General features: G+C 41.1%; 1 protein-coding gene across 1 annotated transcript; it reads right to left on the bottom strand.

Annotated features, from left to right (window-relative positions):
• Positions 1–1,860: 1,860 nt before the first annotated feature.
• Positions 1,861–15,615, bottom strand: agpat2 (1-acylglycerol-3-phosphate O-acyltransferase 2 (lysophosphatidic acid acyltransferase, beta)). The gene is made up of 6 exons (XM_062412164.1): positions 15,174–15,615; positions 8,264–8,397; positions 5,383–5,558; positions 4,741–4,836; positions 2,626–2,698; positions 1,861–2,502 (listed from the first exon to the last, which is right to left on the bottom strand). Exons 1-6 carry the CDS (start codon positions 15,347–15,349, stop codon positions 2,345–2,347), a joined length of 813 nt encoding a protein of 270 aa, XP_062268148.1. The 5' UTR covers positions 15,350–15,615; the 3' UTR covers positions 1,861–2,344.
• Positions 15,616–16,498: the final 883 nt, after the last annotated feature.

Below are 16,498 nucleotides of genomic sequence, written 5' to 3'. Positions count from 1 at the left end.
AGAGCCGGTTTGGTTCAAGCCCATGACACAAAGCTCACAAATCACACGTTTGAATTATAAAAGAACAACGAAATTAATGGATAAAACACCCCATAAGCAAAATGTATATGGTACAATTCCTATTTTTTGGAAGAAACCAATTTGGTACTTTTTAGACATTCAAACCACTTGTTGCAAAGGTCAATTCTGTTATTACAGATAAGAAAAAGTCAATAAATATTTTCAAACTAAAAAGGGGAAGAAAAAAATTCTTATAACAATTATCATTGTTGGGTGTATATTTCATATCAGCCTTGAACATAAACAAAGCTTGGTCCGAATGGGAGCTCAGAAGGTATCAGTAAAACTAGTGATGAACAGCACAGGCTTAAAACCAGAGTATTGATTAAATCCATTCACAAGATGACCTGTGTGTAAATCATCGCGTCAGTCCAGATTTAATTTCCCCGATTTAACCCCAACTGTACCGAAGACAGTGCCCCACTTTAAAAAAATAATAATACGTACATAAATATCCTGAATGCCGAAATACATTCTCAGAGGGCGTTTGATGGGCAAAATAAGGGATTTTACAAACATCGTAAAGGCAGTGAGAAATCTGAAATTTAAGACCTGGATGAAAAAAAAGTAATGTCACTTCTATGAGATAGACAACATTAATACAAATTAAGAAAACAATTTTTTTGAAAACGATTAAAAGCAAACAAGCAGAACAATCCAAAGTGCAACAACAACCACCAATCAAACTTAAGGCCAAAATGTCAACAACTTTTTTTAGTTTTTTTTAATAATCTGATATTTTCTATAAGGTTAGGTAATTACTAAATCAGAAGATCACAACCAAAACAACTCTCATATTAATTAGTAAAAAACATTTCACATTTCCATTTCACAAAATACATTTGATGTAATTAGACTCTTCTGAGATGTCGGGGCGTTAGTAATTAGTGAATTTTCAAGTTCAGGATTCTTGAGATCTAAATAACTCCATATACTCTTTTCTTACAGCAAGAACCACATCATATCATTGGTAAAAAGGTAAATATATTCTTGGTAAAGGGTCATCAGTCAACACACGACTGATTCAGAAGGTCAGTCAGTAGAAGGGTCTTTACATCGGAAACCTCCCAGAAACCACTTTGTCATGGCACAGCAGGTGGCTTGCACTTTGGAACAGTAATGTTGAAACCGCTGGACATTGCACCTTTTTTTGACACTTCTTAAATAGGTTCACTTGTGAGTTCCCTGCGAGGAGCAAAAAGCATGTGATCACTTCTTTGAAAGAAAAACAACAACCAGCAAAAAAATTTAAATGATTAGCCGACATGAAAATAAATAGAAAAACAAAACAAATTCAGCCAGAAGACACTTTGGAGCTCGGTGCTGCACGCACGTCATTTCTAATCTTTTGGAGACATACTGAAAGAAAGCACAATGGTACATCAACCAAGCACAACACTGAAAACGGATCAGTCCATTAATCCAGTGCAGATGGGTGCTATTGTTTATGCACTGGATCTCGTAACCTTGAATTCCTCGCCTGCTGACATCATTAGGTATGTCATGGTCCTATTGGTCTCAAAGGTTGAAGAGCCAACATGGATGCAGAGTTTAATTTATAGCGACAGAACTAAAAGGAGTCCATGGTCAACCGTTGTCGCCCTCTCACCTCAACGCAATCCAACGCACGGAGAGACCCCGCTTCCTTTAATCTTTAGGCAAGAAGCTGGAATGCAGAAAGGGGGAGAAGACACTAAAAGTAAACGGAAGGAAGGAGATAGGGTATGTTGAATGTGTCTGTTGAATGTGTCTGTGAGCATTCAAAGGTAACTAAAACAAATGCAGCATGAGCGAAAAACATAAATAGCCACTGACGTTTATGAACAGAAATAGAGAGAATGCAAAGTTCATCTGCTCGACAGAAAGCCAAAAGAAGGAGAAAAATAAAAAAAGACAAAGAAAATTAAATGGTGATCAAACAAGAACTGGCGTCCGAAGCAAGAGAATAAAGCCAGGTAGAGGGTGGAGAGAGCCATCCAAAAGGCATGCATGAAGAACGACACACATCCATACTGTTCGGCTCGTCCGTCCGTCACTCCGCTCACGGCGTGCTGCTGCAGACACAGTGAGGGTCGGGACTGACTGTGCTGTATGGCCAGGCCAGATGCGGACTGGACCAGGCATCTACGAGACAAGACATGACAAGGGACCTGTGTCTTGTTGTTTCCTGGCCAGGTAATGGGTCCACCTGGGGGTGGCGGAGAGCAGGGAGGTCTGTAGGGGGGGAAGGAATGGGTCTCAGACAGGGACACGGTAGGAGGAGAGGCAGGAGTACGGTAAGTGTTCAGCGCCTCGAGGGCCCGTTGCTCTGGGGAACAGAGTTGCAGGTGTCGAGGAAGACCGAGCGCATCGCGTTGAAGGATTTGTCGGAGAGGGACGCCACGTCATCAGTTGTCATCCCTTTTGTGTCGATCTTTGGAAGGATCTGCAATCTGATGGTCCCTGTGGAGGCACACAACTTTCCTGTCAGACGTCTCGCAGAACATCAAGCGACTGTTTGTTTGCATGCAAGTCAGACACTATGGGGGATGGGGCACATCAGACTGGCAAATAAAAAAAGTTTACCTGATTTGAACTGCTTTTCTTTCCGTAGGTAGAAGCTGTTGTAGGAGGAGAAAACGATGGGTATGATGGGCGCCTGGAAGACAAAAGGAAAAGAAGACTTACAAACTATTAAAATATGTACGATCACCTCTAACACCCAAATGTATACTATCATCTCTAATCCCAATTTATGTACTGTATTTATTATCACATCTTATTATTCACACAAGTGGATTTGATTGTTGGTTTATCCTTAGTTACTCAAAATATGAGAAACAAACAAGATGAAATGCTTCACTGAACCAACATAACATTCTCACACACACCCATACACTCAGCACGACACTAGGAATCTTCATCTCCTTCAACACTGCTAATAGAGGCCGAGTTGCTCTCCCGAGGCACAAGTGGCCCTTCCACGGGACAGGCTGAGCCAAATGTGGCTCCCCCTGGGGGCTGTCCTGCTTCCACTCAATCAGGCCGGCTGGGTACAAATGGAAAAGGCTGCACAGTAACTCAGCAGAGGAGAATGCTAAGATCGCAACCATCAACATTCACATAGAAGTGAAGTCTGCCTGAAACACAGACCGTTTACTGCAGATCTCAAATGAAGTTATTCTGCCACCTAACACCAACACATGAAACACTTCCAAATCAAGTACCAAGATCAAGTGAAAGGTACCAGATGGAATGAAATTCCCTACGTGCAGTCCTAATAAGTCAGATTCAAAAGGGACGTAAGGTCACTGGGACCTTGACCTTTGACCTCCAGGCACCAAAGTCCAATCAGTTGATCTTTGAGTCCAAGTGAATGTTTGTACCAAATTTGAAGACATTCCCTCAAGCTGATCTTAAGATATTATGTTCAGGAAAAACATATACACTTACTTCATGAGGCCAGTGTGGCCTTGACAATAGGCAAACAAAAATGAAATCCAAAATGAAAAGAGTGCAAACGGCTACTGAGAAATGTGAATTTAAAATATGTTAGTCTCATTGTGAAACTGCAGTGGGTCCTAAGACGTCAGCAGGCAGAGCTTCAATATGGCCCTGGATGCTCTGAACGTGGAGTAATCGGTTCTAAAATGTTAACTCAATGTGTTGTGCGTGCGTTAACACCTGAATTTGTGATCGGATCACTAGAGACAGATGTTCATTAGGAGCAACCCACAAGTGATATTTATCAGGGGAGAGCGTGGCCCAGGGGATAGAGAGGGTGCTCTGCAACAAGAAGGTTGCCGGTTCGAATCCCACTCTATCCCATCTGCATGCCTAAGTGTCCTTGGTAAGATACTGAACCCCTAAATGGCCCCTCATAAATGCTGAGTGTTCTAAAAAAATGTAAGTCGCTTTGAATAAAAGCGTCAGCTAAATGACATGTAATAATAATGTAATCAGCAAGTCACAAAATAATGGCCTCACAACTTGAAACACAAACACACCATCACACGTCTGCTGGAGGTTAAACAAGTTGCAGTTTGTAGCCAGATCAGAATCAACAGTTGTTTTTTTCATTTCGTCCCACTTGTCTGACCCTGAGTGCTCAGTATGAAACATCAGCTGAAGAACTGAAACCTTCCCCTGAGCTGTCAATTACCAGTCTACCACTAATAATCTGCTTGTTGGGAGCTAGGGAGTAAGTTACATTGTTTAGAATGAACAACCATTTCAGAGAGAACAGAAACACAACTGACAGAAACAAAGCGCTGATTATTTTTGAAAATGGTCTAAATAAAACTATTCTGACCATTTCAACTCATTCCGTTGTTGATTCCATCCCATTCCTAATAAGAGTGTAGTCAGTGGAATGCAGTCATCTTTGACTACCATCGTTTTTGTATTAAACCTGGTGAAATCCCACTGTTGCCTTGCTTGTGCTTAAGTTTGCTAGCTCCCCCATGTGTCTAGAAGCAGCACAATGCTGACAACATGACCTCTCACTCTGTCAGGAGACAGAAGTTTCCAGAAGACTAAAACAAGCCACAGTGCCACCAGGGCTGTTCTGCCACTGTAGTCAAGTATGAAGAGGATGACATCTTCATTCACATGTATCTTGGCATGTAGGACAGTTTAAAATCACCCTACTCAGGGTAAGGAAACCCAAAAATTAGAGTGATAAAGAGGAAAAGTACTTACTTGTGCCTGCACTGCCAGGTGGAAAGCGCCTTTTTTAAATGGCAGCAGGTCGCCTTTCTGATTTCGCGTTCCTTCCGGGAACACCCACAGACGAATCTGTGAGGGCAACAAGATTTAGTCATTTTATATCATACCTTTATTTATCTTATTTAATATTAAATAATATTAATAACCCCAAACAGATAAGATATCACCCCTGAAAGTGTAGAATTTGTATCTAAAATCATGGTTAACCAATTCAAAAAAACCTTAGCAACGTAAAACAAAACATATTAAAAATACAAACAAGTAAATACTCAAACAATATCAAATTTACTCTTCAAGATAAATGTCAAGTATTCTGGCTTTTCAAATAAGCTTTGAGTCTGAATTTAAAGTGGTGCTTCCCTCAATTGAACACAGTACTAACTAGGAGTTGTTCTAAATCTTGAAAATAAATGATGCACATGTCTGTTCTTATATATGAAGATCACTGAACTGGCCTAAAAAACAAACAAAAAAAAGCGATCAAATGAACATGAATTCTATGCTATTATATTATAGAACGAATATTCATAATTCAAACTGGGAACCATTCTGATTTAGATGGAGCTTCATGCATTATTACATTATTGTATCTGGTTTTGACAACAGGCAGGTTACCTGGTCGTCCAACATGGTTTTGGCAGCCTCAGCCATGACACTCTTGGCATCGCTCGTCTTCTTGCGGTTGATGAAGACGATGCCGCCCAGCCAGCAGATGAGGCCCACTGTGCCGGCGTAGATCAACTCCTTCTTGGCGATCATGGTGCAGCGGTCTGGTAAAATCTCCATCAGGCCTGAGGAACAGAGGATAACAAGTCATAAGTCAGTCAGTCATCTTAACTTTTAAAACCATAAGTGTGTATACAAACAGTGCTAGTGTATATAGGCAACACTTTATTTGTAAACTGTGTCAGAGATAAGGTAAATGTGATTTTATACATGTTATTCGACATAAAATGACTAACAAAATATATATGGTTGTTTCCATGAATTAAATACATTCTGCATTAAAATAGCAAGACGAAAAGAGATAAAGATAATTTATAATCGAATTATTACAATGAATTGTATGCACCTCTCTGCTATGTGGAGTAAAATCAAAACTTTTAATTTACAAATATGTTATTAAGGTATGTGCAGGCAAACTGTTAATAATAGTTCGACAAAACTGTAAAGATATAAAGTGGATTAGAGAAATGTGATCTTCTACATACTACAGCTGGTTATCTTCTAACCAGGTAGAATAATAATTTCATTCTAGCTTTGGATGGAATTTCAAAAGCAAACAAGCTGTTACAAAACAAATCTGAAATGATGTTTGGGAAACATTTTCATGCACAATGTTGGCCAATCATGAGTAACCCCTACACCATCGCCATCTAGTCTTACTTATACAAAATGAATGAACCAAGTGTGCATAATCTTGGTTCCAGCAGTTCTTCAAACGGACTGACGTCCTGAAATCCATCCTGAAGAAGTTGTGAACAAATTAAAGCTCCTGAACAAACCGGTGACCTGAATAAGTTCTCCTCCCTTAGGTATATGGAGGTTATTTGTTTTTAAAAAGTAAAAGGACCAGTCTCGATCATCATGACTTTATGGCTTCTCTTTTTTTTTTAATCTTTATAATTTATCCCCATTATATAAATTATGCAGAACACCTAAATCACCACCCTAAAAAAAAATGACCTTCACAAATGGACGATATATTTATGTAAGCTGCATTCACTGCATTTATACTAAGTTATCTTAAAGTATAAATCCTATCAGAAAAAGTGCATATAAGCTAGACTTAACTTTAAAGGTGATGTGAGGATTTTAGTTCCGAACAGTCTCATCACATCAGCTCTACGATGTGCAGCTATTAATGTCTGGGCGTGGCTGTTGGCATGGTAACTTGGACGCCGAATCAGACTCCCACGGAGTTTCTTCAGCACTAATTAGAAGCCTCTCTCTCCCCCTGCTGTCAGCACCCTGGCCTGGAGCCTCGTCACTCACCAGCTCTGAACACAGACTCTCTCGTGTGCAAGAGATTACATACCTCGGCTAATTTACTGTCCTCAACAATGAGCTTCATCAGTGAGAGGAATGACCCAATACTGAAAGACATGCCCACACATGCATAATCAAAGATGAACACAGGATGAACCAGGAGTCAAATGCAGAACTGGCCAGAGATGCATTCATTATTTAAGCGATGTACATATTGATCAATGTGTTCTGTGCCTAAAATCCTTTCTGTGGATGCGTGTTACTCTGCTGCATGTTATTCTCCATTTTTCAGAAAAGTTTAACGTTTGGATGTGATTAACCTGATTGGTCTTTAGTTAAAGGAAATGGTAAAGGTTCTGTCCTGACCTGCCGCCACTGAGTGAGGAAAAGTATTAACGGGGTTTTTGGCTTTGAAAGTCAGAGACAAGGTTCATGTCTCTGATGCACTGTTTACGTTTGAAGTAAGTTCAGGATTCTCATTGTAATTTGATTTTACATAACTACGTCATCACTTCCCGGCTGCATCTACCTACACTTGACTTTGATTGGCAGGTAGACGGTTATGAGTATGATGTCAAAATGTCTCTCCATTTGAATGGAATGGAGCTGCGGCTTTTTCTCGTTGGTCATTCAGTGGTGGCCACTGTCACTTGTCTGACATGGGAGTGCAGCCATTCTCTGCCTCATGCTCAGACAAGCTATAACAGAATGTCAGCACCGACCAAATTGAAAATAAGGTAAAAATAACTAAATCCTTCCACTGTATGACATCGAAAACATACAGTCATTCATGTAGAAGCATATTCTCCCTCCACTTGCTTTCCTTGACACGAAAACTGTAAATGTTAAATGCACTGTATTCATGTAGCACTTTTAAGTGTTATTGACTACCTTACAGTACAAGTTGTTTACATCTATTCATGCACACATTTATACAGCGCCTCTTAATGCTACTGTGAAATATTCACTTCACCAGGTTTCCATGAAGCAGGGAGCTGCTGAGTGTAAACCATCCTTGTTAGTTTCACTGAACAGTAGCAGCTTGTACGTTTTATTGGCCATGGAGAGGACACTCGCCCTATGTGTGCCTTGGAACATGTTTATGTGTAGGCAGATCTTTCAAAACGGTTCACGACTTCTCTAATGTATGTGCACCAGTTTTCCGTTCACCATTTATAAGGTTTCGAACCTGGAAATCAAACCAAAAAACTTGGAAAACTGTGACACATTTGAATTTGTAATATATTTTTAAAAAGAGAGCTGTGGTTTTGAAGAAGGAAAACTCAAGTACAACGCAATATTTGTCAGGCCAATAAAACACGATGCAAGGCTTCATTCACCTTTATAAGATTTTAAGCTTTCAAAGCCTTTTTTACAGTTTCAGAATATGCCATGATATTTCTCTCATACAAGACTGGATGTTTGTATGCTCAAATTAAAGTGTACACTGTAGCCTAAAAGTTAGTTTCATTCCATTTGTTTAATATGTGTGTAGTACGGGACCCACCCAATACATCCAGGGAACTCTGATGGTTGGAGATGATGACATAGGGTCCCTCAGTCTGCAGATGCTCCCAACCGCTCACTTCAAACCGCAAACCCAGGAAATACTTCACGTGACGAACCAGGACGCGGATAATCCTGTAGGGAGGGAAAGGTTAATTACCGCCCTGAATTTGTATAGGTTACTGTTCACAGTCATGTGAGTGCCGTGGGCTATGTGTTACTAACCGTAACCCTCACTGGAAAGGTAAAGAGTTTAAGAGGCTTTTAATAATTAAAACATTTAATTTGACCTTGTGCCAGTCATTATTGTCTCAATTTAAAAAAACATCTGGTAGCTTAACAACTTGCAATACTACAAACATCAGCTTTGTTTGGTTCATGGTTGGTTAGTTAGATAATTGCCTGTAGTAAGTAGAACGCTCCAATAACTTGGAAAAACACTGTTTTAACATCTGCCTGTTTTATACAGACACTGAAAGGAAACAAATAGAGCAAAGTTATGCTTCACATTATATACGAGTGTAAAACAGGGTTGAGGATCATGATCACAATATTTAGCCCAGATTGGGACTTAAAATAAAATAAAGACTTAACAGTTGATTTGATTGATTTGTGGCCACTAGGGTGAATAAAAACGTTCAATCAGGCCGACAAATTTACCACCGCCACAACGCCAACGTATATCCTTGCTGTGGGAAACAGCTGCTTAGTCGACAGGGGGAGTTAGTCAGAATATTCACTCTCTGCTTTGTCCTCAGCAGCTCTTGAGAAAAACAAATGAGTATTTAGCTGCTCAATGTTCAACTCTTTACCAGTTGTATTGCAAAACTTTCTGGAGTTCACAGACTAAAGCTGTTGTAACATGATGTGGATATCAAGTTACTTTGTCAAGGTTCCAAAAAGAAAACGTCAACATTATCAGTGGCATTGTTTCCTGTTTATACCCCTCTCATCAGGGTTCATCTTCTTGGACTTGATGAACCTATGTAGAGGCAGAGATAAGATCTGAACTCTGTTAAGACATATCGAAGGTGAACTCTGCCCTGACTTGGAAAGTTGTCATTGAGATGGTAATCTCCAACCTCAATACTTAAAAGTGTTTCTCACCTACCAATCACTGTGGGACTTGATCCGGTCCCATTACAGCCATATCCTAATGAATGTGTTCATTTGAATATCTTAACATTCGTCCTCCACACAAACATTTTAGCTCAATATCAGAATAATCCCTGTCCATAATAACACACCCGAAAAAGAATATGATGTGACCCTTCATTTACACGGGGCATATGCATGACAGTGTAAACAGAAAGTAGATGGATTACTCCGCAGTCGGTTGCTTACTAAAAGAAAATACTATGAATGATAAATAACAATGTTGACGGTAAGACAAGTTATTTCTTTCCTGGGGCGGACACAGAAATGGAAATGTAAGTCTTCATAAAGTTCTGTCCTCTCCTTTGGTAGAGGAGTTGTGACTGATAATAATCTGTCAGAGGGCGAATGCAGGGGATTGTGTCATAATCTTGAAGTCTCGTTTTGGCGGTCTATTCTACAACGCAGCCCCAGACTTTCCAAACGTCTCCAGTGATGTTGAGGTCAGGTCTAAATTTACCAACTGTAATGCATTTTAAAAACTTAAACGTACATTTGTGGATGCAGCCTTAAATACCCGCACCTCAGCTCTATGGCATTTTCTCATCAGCCCCTGCAACACTTTCAAAGGTCTGCCTTGTTTTCCCACGAGCACACTGTCTCACCTCCATCACACAGAGCACAGCTGCTTACAGTAAACTCTGGAGCTGGAAAGACTGAGATGACAACTGTGGCATTTTATATCCAGATCATCTCAACAATATAATGAACTACTTGTCTCCATTAAAGTCCATTATCTGATCATCTGTTTGTGGTTTCAGTCAGATTTACCCATTAAATTATGGAACATTTGAATTAGGCTCAGGAAACCTAAGTGCAAAACATTGATTCATTCAATTTGTTTATAATTTGCCACTAACCCAAATCCTGAATGTTCCCAGGTATTAGCTGAATACAGATTTTGCATCTAAGTGAAGGGACATTCAAAATCTACAGATCACATATGTAAGAAAAATTAAAGATCAACTGAAATGTAGAGATGCTGAAACGTTTTCTTTATAAAGTATACTTTTACTAAGAATGCATAAAACTGAGGGTATTACATAATTACACATTATAATAATACATTCAAAACTCATTGTCGAAACTGGAATGGCAAGAATTTCCCCATGCAAATATGAACCACAAACTTACTTTGTATAACAAACTAGCCGTTCTCCCACAACGGACTCCTACACCAGCAACTTGAATGACCTTTCCTTAGAGAGAAAAATCATCTAATCAAAAAATAACCCTTGTCCCTTCCTCATTAGTGAGTCATGACCCCTGTCAACCCTGGTCCTGCTCCTGTTGTTGTCCTGATAAGCCCTAGTTTTAAAAAAATGCCTTCCACCAACTCCTTTAAGTCTTTCCTGTGGTAATTTGCTTATGAGCTTGCAATCTAAAGCAGTTTTCGGTCATGATCAGGGGAATTGGCTACAGAGTTTAGCAAGAGTTTGCCTTTCACACATGCACAACACAGCGGGAGGTTGTCTGCACCGATGCGTTCACAATAGCAACACATCCTCCACATTATTCAGGCGAGAGGTGCATCAGCCGGGTGCAGTAGGCAGAGACAGGAATTGACGTATTGACACCACTATGGAGATCACATGATTTTCTAGGCAACACACAGACATCGGTGTCTTCTACATCACTGCTTTTTCAGCGGGAGATATTTGTTTTCCTTTGGTTCGATCGCTGTGAATCCAGCAGGACAGCCCTACTGTGATCACATATCAGATTCTCATGGATTTCTAGGGACTTGGCGTAGAAAATCCACAGAGAGAGCAAAGCTTGTCACTCAGAAATTTGCGTTCACACATGCACCTTCTGCGGAGTTCCAGTCGGTGTCGGAAAGCAGCTTTAGAAGTTACCCTGAGAAATGCTTTAAATTTCTAACTTAAATGTGGAATGCATGCTGCTACTCATTAATAAGAATCACATTTTTCCAATATCCTGCTCCGGATGAAGGGAACCAAATGAGTGAGGTTGCGGTAATTCTGTGTGGTTTCGCTCACACTAATTACAAGATTGGAAAAAACATTAAGTACATATCAATAGGATTTTCATCCTGATGTCAGCGCTGATAATGTTTTTAGTCAATAACTGAAGACGTACAGACAACTGCTAAGGGCTATCATCCCTTATACCGCTTTACATCAAAACTAGCAGGTATACATCAGTGGGTAAACCGGCTATATTCCCATTGCCAGAAGAGATATTTAATGTCAAACATGATGAATGCCCTGAAAAGCACCATGGAGAACAGTGATAGTTACGGTGGTTTCACGTTCTCTCTTTTACTTCACTCCCTCTATCAAACTTAACATCAACTGAATGATTTTAGATTCGGCGGATGTTAAAACGCGTCATATCGCAAAGGGAGCAGCTTCAGCATCTAGACGGGCAAAATACAGAAAAGGAAGAAGAAATAAGCACTTTTCCATTTCTGCCAATTGAAGCCTGAGCAGATAAAACGTGTGTCTCGTGCAGAGTAATTTGCTCCAGTAGTGATTGCCGATTGTATCCATTCCCAGTGCGGACAAAAGCCAGATGGAAGTGCGTTATTCGAGCAGTGGGCAGGGGGCCTTATAGATTCAGTCCAACATGTGGTTCAGAAACATAGTTAAGCTGATTTTGAACTGGTCTGACTGTTTGTTTATTTGGTGGCAAGAACTTCTTGGGGTATCAATAAATTTAATTTGGAAAACATATATAAATCTAATCATATCCAAGCATGAAACGGTTCATTGAGCATAAATCTCGTCACTTGCACTCTAACCCTAACCCTTAAAGTTGAAATAAACTACGTTTGATGAGGAAGCATATTAATAGCCAGTTCCCTTTGAATAATGTCCTTACTATACATAATTTGAAATGAATTAATATGTGATGATGACCTTGCTAACTTACAAGATAATTTCTTCTTAGATATGGCAATTAATGATGACTTTTACAATGCTTTCTATTATCAGGTAGTAACTATGACAGATTATCACAATAGTTTCAAGGTCTGAACCCTTGTTTCAAGGTTCAACTCACTTTAATCAAAGCTTGCACATATATATATATATACACACACACGTTTGATTGTCTCCCTATGGTAATATAACTTAACCGTTAGGCCAGAATATAGTTTGGCTTATCTTTCAACACAGACATACAGTGATAACTCACTCAGTCAAGTGCAAAAGCCACTGGTTACGCAATGACTCATCCAGTGTTACAGCAATTGTAAAATTGTTCAAGGGGAATTAAATGTTCTCGGTTGGATTATTTTTATGACCAATCCACTTGATTTTCCTCTAGTTCATTCCGTTATCATCCTCCAAATAAGTTCCTTTGGAGCCTGCAGAGCATGATGACAGATTGATTGATCAGATACCAGGAAAGGTCTTGTGCAACCTGGCGGCTCACAGATAAAAAGGTAAATCTGACCTATTATGCAAGAAACATTACACCAGCAGACAAAGACACCAGCAGTGAATCTAAATCAAGTGTTAAATGTTCCAAGGGCTGTTCAGGACATGGGGACGGCCCCAGGATCAGAATGACACTGCAGAGGATAGATTCACTCAGAAAGCAAGGGACAATGGGGAGAAGATGGGTAGTTTTTACAGTGCTGGTTTTAAAAGGTCAGTGCAACAGACCGAGTGACAACACCACTTCTTGGTCAAACAGACAGCAACACTGACCGTCTACCACTCGTGTTAGAAGTCATTACAAAGTATGGAATCTGAGCTCAAACAATTGTGAGTGAGAGTGTGTCTGTCCGTTATCTGTTGTCATGAGATCCGGACTGATAAATACCATTGGAGCCCGGGCCTCAAGTATTTGTTAACATAACTGACTGATAGTGTGTCACCGCATTTGCCAACAAGAGTGTTCAGGGAAATGCAATCACAACTGACACCCCAGTTCTTTGGCTGCCTTTTACTAACTGTAGATGTAAACGCTTGTTACTTAATCTCATTCAAGTCTTCCAAGTCAGCTGAGAAGCAACTATTCCATCCCAGAATACAAGTGTTTTACGCCCCTGTTTAATAGCCAACGCCTGGGACAGATTCAACTGTACTTAATTATGCTTCTTTTTGCCAGAGCTGGCTACTTTGAAGAAGAACCAAGATCTATTCACCCCGGTTCAGTTACTTTGTCAAAGTCAACAGGTCCTGCTAACCTTTGAGCCATTAGAACGGTACACTGGGGCAACGTGACACCGCGACCATGAGTAACAGGACTGCGAAACAGTTATTCCAAGAGCAGCGCGGGCTACTGTTGTAGCTGACAGGCCTTTTGTCAGCAGATCCAATGCCAAGTGAGGTTGCACTGAGGATAAACCATATAACTATCCCAAGTAACCCAGGGGAACTTGCCATCTGGCATCCATCTATTCAAGGTAATTACTGGAATGCAATCATCTGTGTTCAGCAATTTCTTCCCTGCCATCTAGGCCTAACCACAACAACAAAAATCCCCACCCCCACCCCCACAACAAAGTGGGCACTAACCCTCAAGGCGTGCTACATTTCTAACAGGACAGATATCGGTTGACGAGGTCAGTGTACATGTCAAGTATGAAATAATCTATTTCCACCTGTAGTAAGGCTGAGGGGTCTTTCATGTAGAGCTGAAGTCGCCATCTTCAGCAGATGTTCTCAAACTGGGGGGCATGGACGACCGTGAGAAAACACCAAGTTGCATCATGTGATTTACAGAAGAAAAATAAGCAAATAAATGCTGCCATGTTGACATTTACCTCAATACAACTCAATTGGTATCCTTTTTTGTCAATTGCTTCCCCTGTTATTGTTAATGAAAAACCAGAATGTTTCAAAGGGTTTGAAGTTTTTGCAGCTTCTGAAAGTGGGCACGCAAGAAAAAGTTCGAAAACCACCGATCTACAGTATCTTATCGACCATTTGAGAGATGTGGTTGTAAGTGGTGCTGCATTAGACCGGATTGTATAAAATAAGAAGTTTTTATTAATCTGCCCCTCACATACAAGTAACTTAAGGCTGAGATACACATGTAAATATGACCTAACACCACCACATAGCCTCATGGGCTCATTCAGACACCTTGAATAAAAACAAAACTGAACAAACTTAGGCTCCATAGAGGTCCGATTTACTGGAGGGGTTTTGGTCTGATTGTTTGCTAGTTTAATTTCGAGATGACAGCCTTGCTACACTGTTCAAACTGATTTAGCTAGCATGCTCTCCAGTTTCACCTCATGCAGCGCCCGTCTGAGTGTTGGGATGTGGTGGAATTCAGTGGGCAGATGTGCTGAGCTAACACCACCGGACATTCCTGGTAGTTCATTGGCGTTATTTAAGGGAAGCACTGTCAGGAACCCCTGTTGGGACTAGTCTGAGCTGAGCCAGTTTCAACGAGGGTAAACGAACAATGCTAGCAGTGTTGTTTTCAGCTAACACGTTGCTACAGCCGGGGAGTCAGGGGGGGGGGCAAATGTTAGCATGTGTGTGATTTAAAAGCATCAAGTATTTGACTTGTTTGGTTTTCCTCTACAGTGCGAGACATGCATATAAACTACAGTTTCCTCACGGGAGAAGTGATGTACCGTCGTGTATAAGCTCTGCGATGCGAAAGCCGTTATTTATAGCGAATATCTTAAATGTATATTTATGAATGTTTCACACCAACCCGCGGCTAGCAAGTGAACTCGCCGGCTAACAGGCTAACGCTGGGGCTAGCAGCTGGACGTGTGGCATTCATTAGGCAAAAACCCACCGCCCCTCCAAAAGAAATCTCACCTCATGTTCTCTACGTCTCTGCCGCCGCTCTTCAGTATGCACAGAGGGATGGCGACCAGCCCCAGGACCATCATCCAGGCCACGTAGAAGCACTTTTTGAAATAGAAAACAAACGTGCTGCTGGTCCACATCAGCAGCGGCACCAGCAGCAGCAGAATCACCCACAGCGCTTCCATAGCGAGTCGCTGCCGTCGCACCGACCAACTCGCCACTGACAGCGGGAACACACGAGGGGGCTCTGGAGAGGGGGGGTGGAGGTGGGCTGTAAACCGTTAGCTCGCCGGTAGGCTACGGTGCGAGAGGCGAGGGAAGCGCCGGGACCCTGGCGAACATCACACCGTCGAACAGCACTCCTTTACGGGCACGGCGGCAGCAGCTGTGCCGAGGCTCGTCCGCAGCTGCCCAGGAACGATCGCGAAATTCATCTGTTGCTGAACGTCATCACGAGGAGGAGTCTACACTACGTCATCAGTTGTATTTTTTCTTCTATTTCCGGTTACTGGACCATTCTGACGTCAGCACAACCATCCACTATCAATGCAATCTGGTTATTAGAATATATCGAACTAGTTTGAACGGTTTGCTTTAACTAGCAAGTCCTCCTTTCCCAGGATACTTGATGTTGGACCTAAGTGTTTGACCCAACATCCAAAAGTCCCTTTGCCTTATTCAGCCCATGTGGCTTCACTCTCTCCAAAAGGGCTGTCCAGACCAGATTGACGGCCGATTACTTATGTCTAAATGGATTAGCAGTGATAATCTAATCCTTGGCTGTAATCTCACACTGTCCGGTAGTCTTGACTATGTTGTGTCAGCCCATGTGGAGCTCTACTTGACATGATTTGGAAGATTAGGATGAGTGGGTCGTTAATCCTGTTGTAATATGTGTAGTTACCCTGATCATTGGCTGAACCCAGTCTACTGAGAACAGGCACAGCTGATGTGTAGCTCTTTGTGAAATAATCTGAAGCAAGAGCGTGATGGAGACTAAAGAAACAGGTTTTACAGATGGCCCTTTAAAAATCAATCAACGGATCAAAACCGTTTGAATTTGATTCAGGCTACTTTTTAATCCCAGAAGGGTAAATCACTACACAGGCTAACCCATTCATGTAAATAAATAAGAATGAATGAATTAGTAGCCACAATCAGACATAAACATGCCCGTGACCAGAGAACAAATTCTCTACTTCAAGCATTTACTAACTTGATAGCAGAAGGAATTAGTTTAATGATTTGTTTTAGAAGCTCATACATAACAGCGCCAGCCTGACGGTATGCCATCCACCCCCTGATCTTGATCTGCAACCAAATTTAAGAGTTCT

This window comes from Platichthys flesus, chromosome 19, assembly GCF_949316205.1.
Source record: "Platichthys flesus chromosome 19, fPlaFle2.1, whole genome shotgun sequence".
NCBI classification, from domain to species: Eukaryota; Metazoa; Chordata; class Actinopteri; order Pleuronectiformes; family Pleuronectidae; genus Platichthys; species Platichthys flesus.
The sequence above is the reverse complement of the archived record's forward strand: the minus strand, read 5'-3'. Positions and strand labels throughout refer to the sequence as shown.

Coding starts and splice junctions, on each gene's coding strand:
- agpat2 (XM_062412164.1), bottom strand. CDS start 15,349: ATGGAAGCGCTGTGGGTGATTCTGCTGCTGCTGGTGCCGCTGCTGATG. Junction 5,559..8,263: donor GAGTTCCCTGGATGTATTGG/GTGGGTCCCGTA, acceptor TCTGTTCCTCAG/GCCTGATGGAGATTTTACCA. Junction 2,503..2,625: donor AGAAAAGCAGTTCAAATCAG/GTAAACTTTTTT, acceptor GTGCCTCCACAG/GGACCATCAGATTGCAGATC.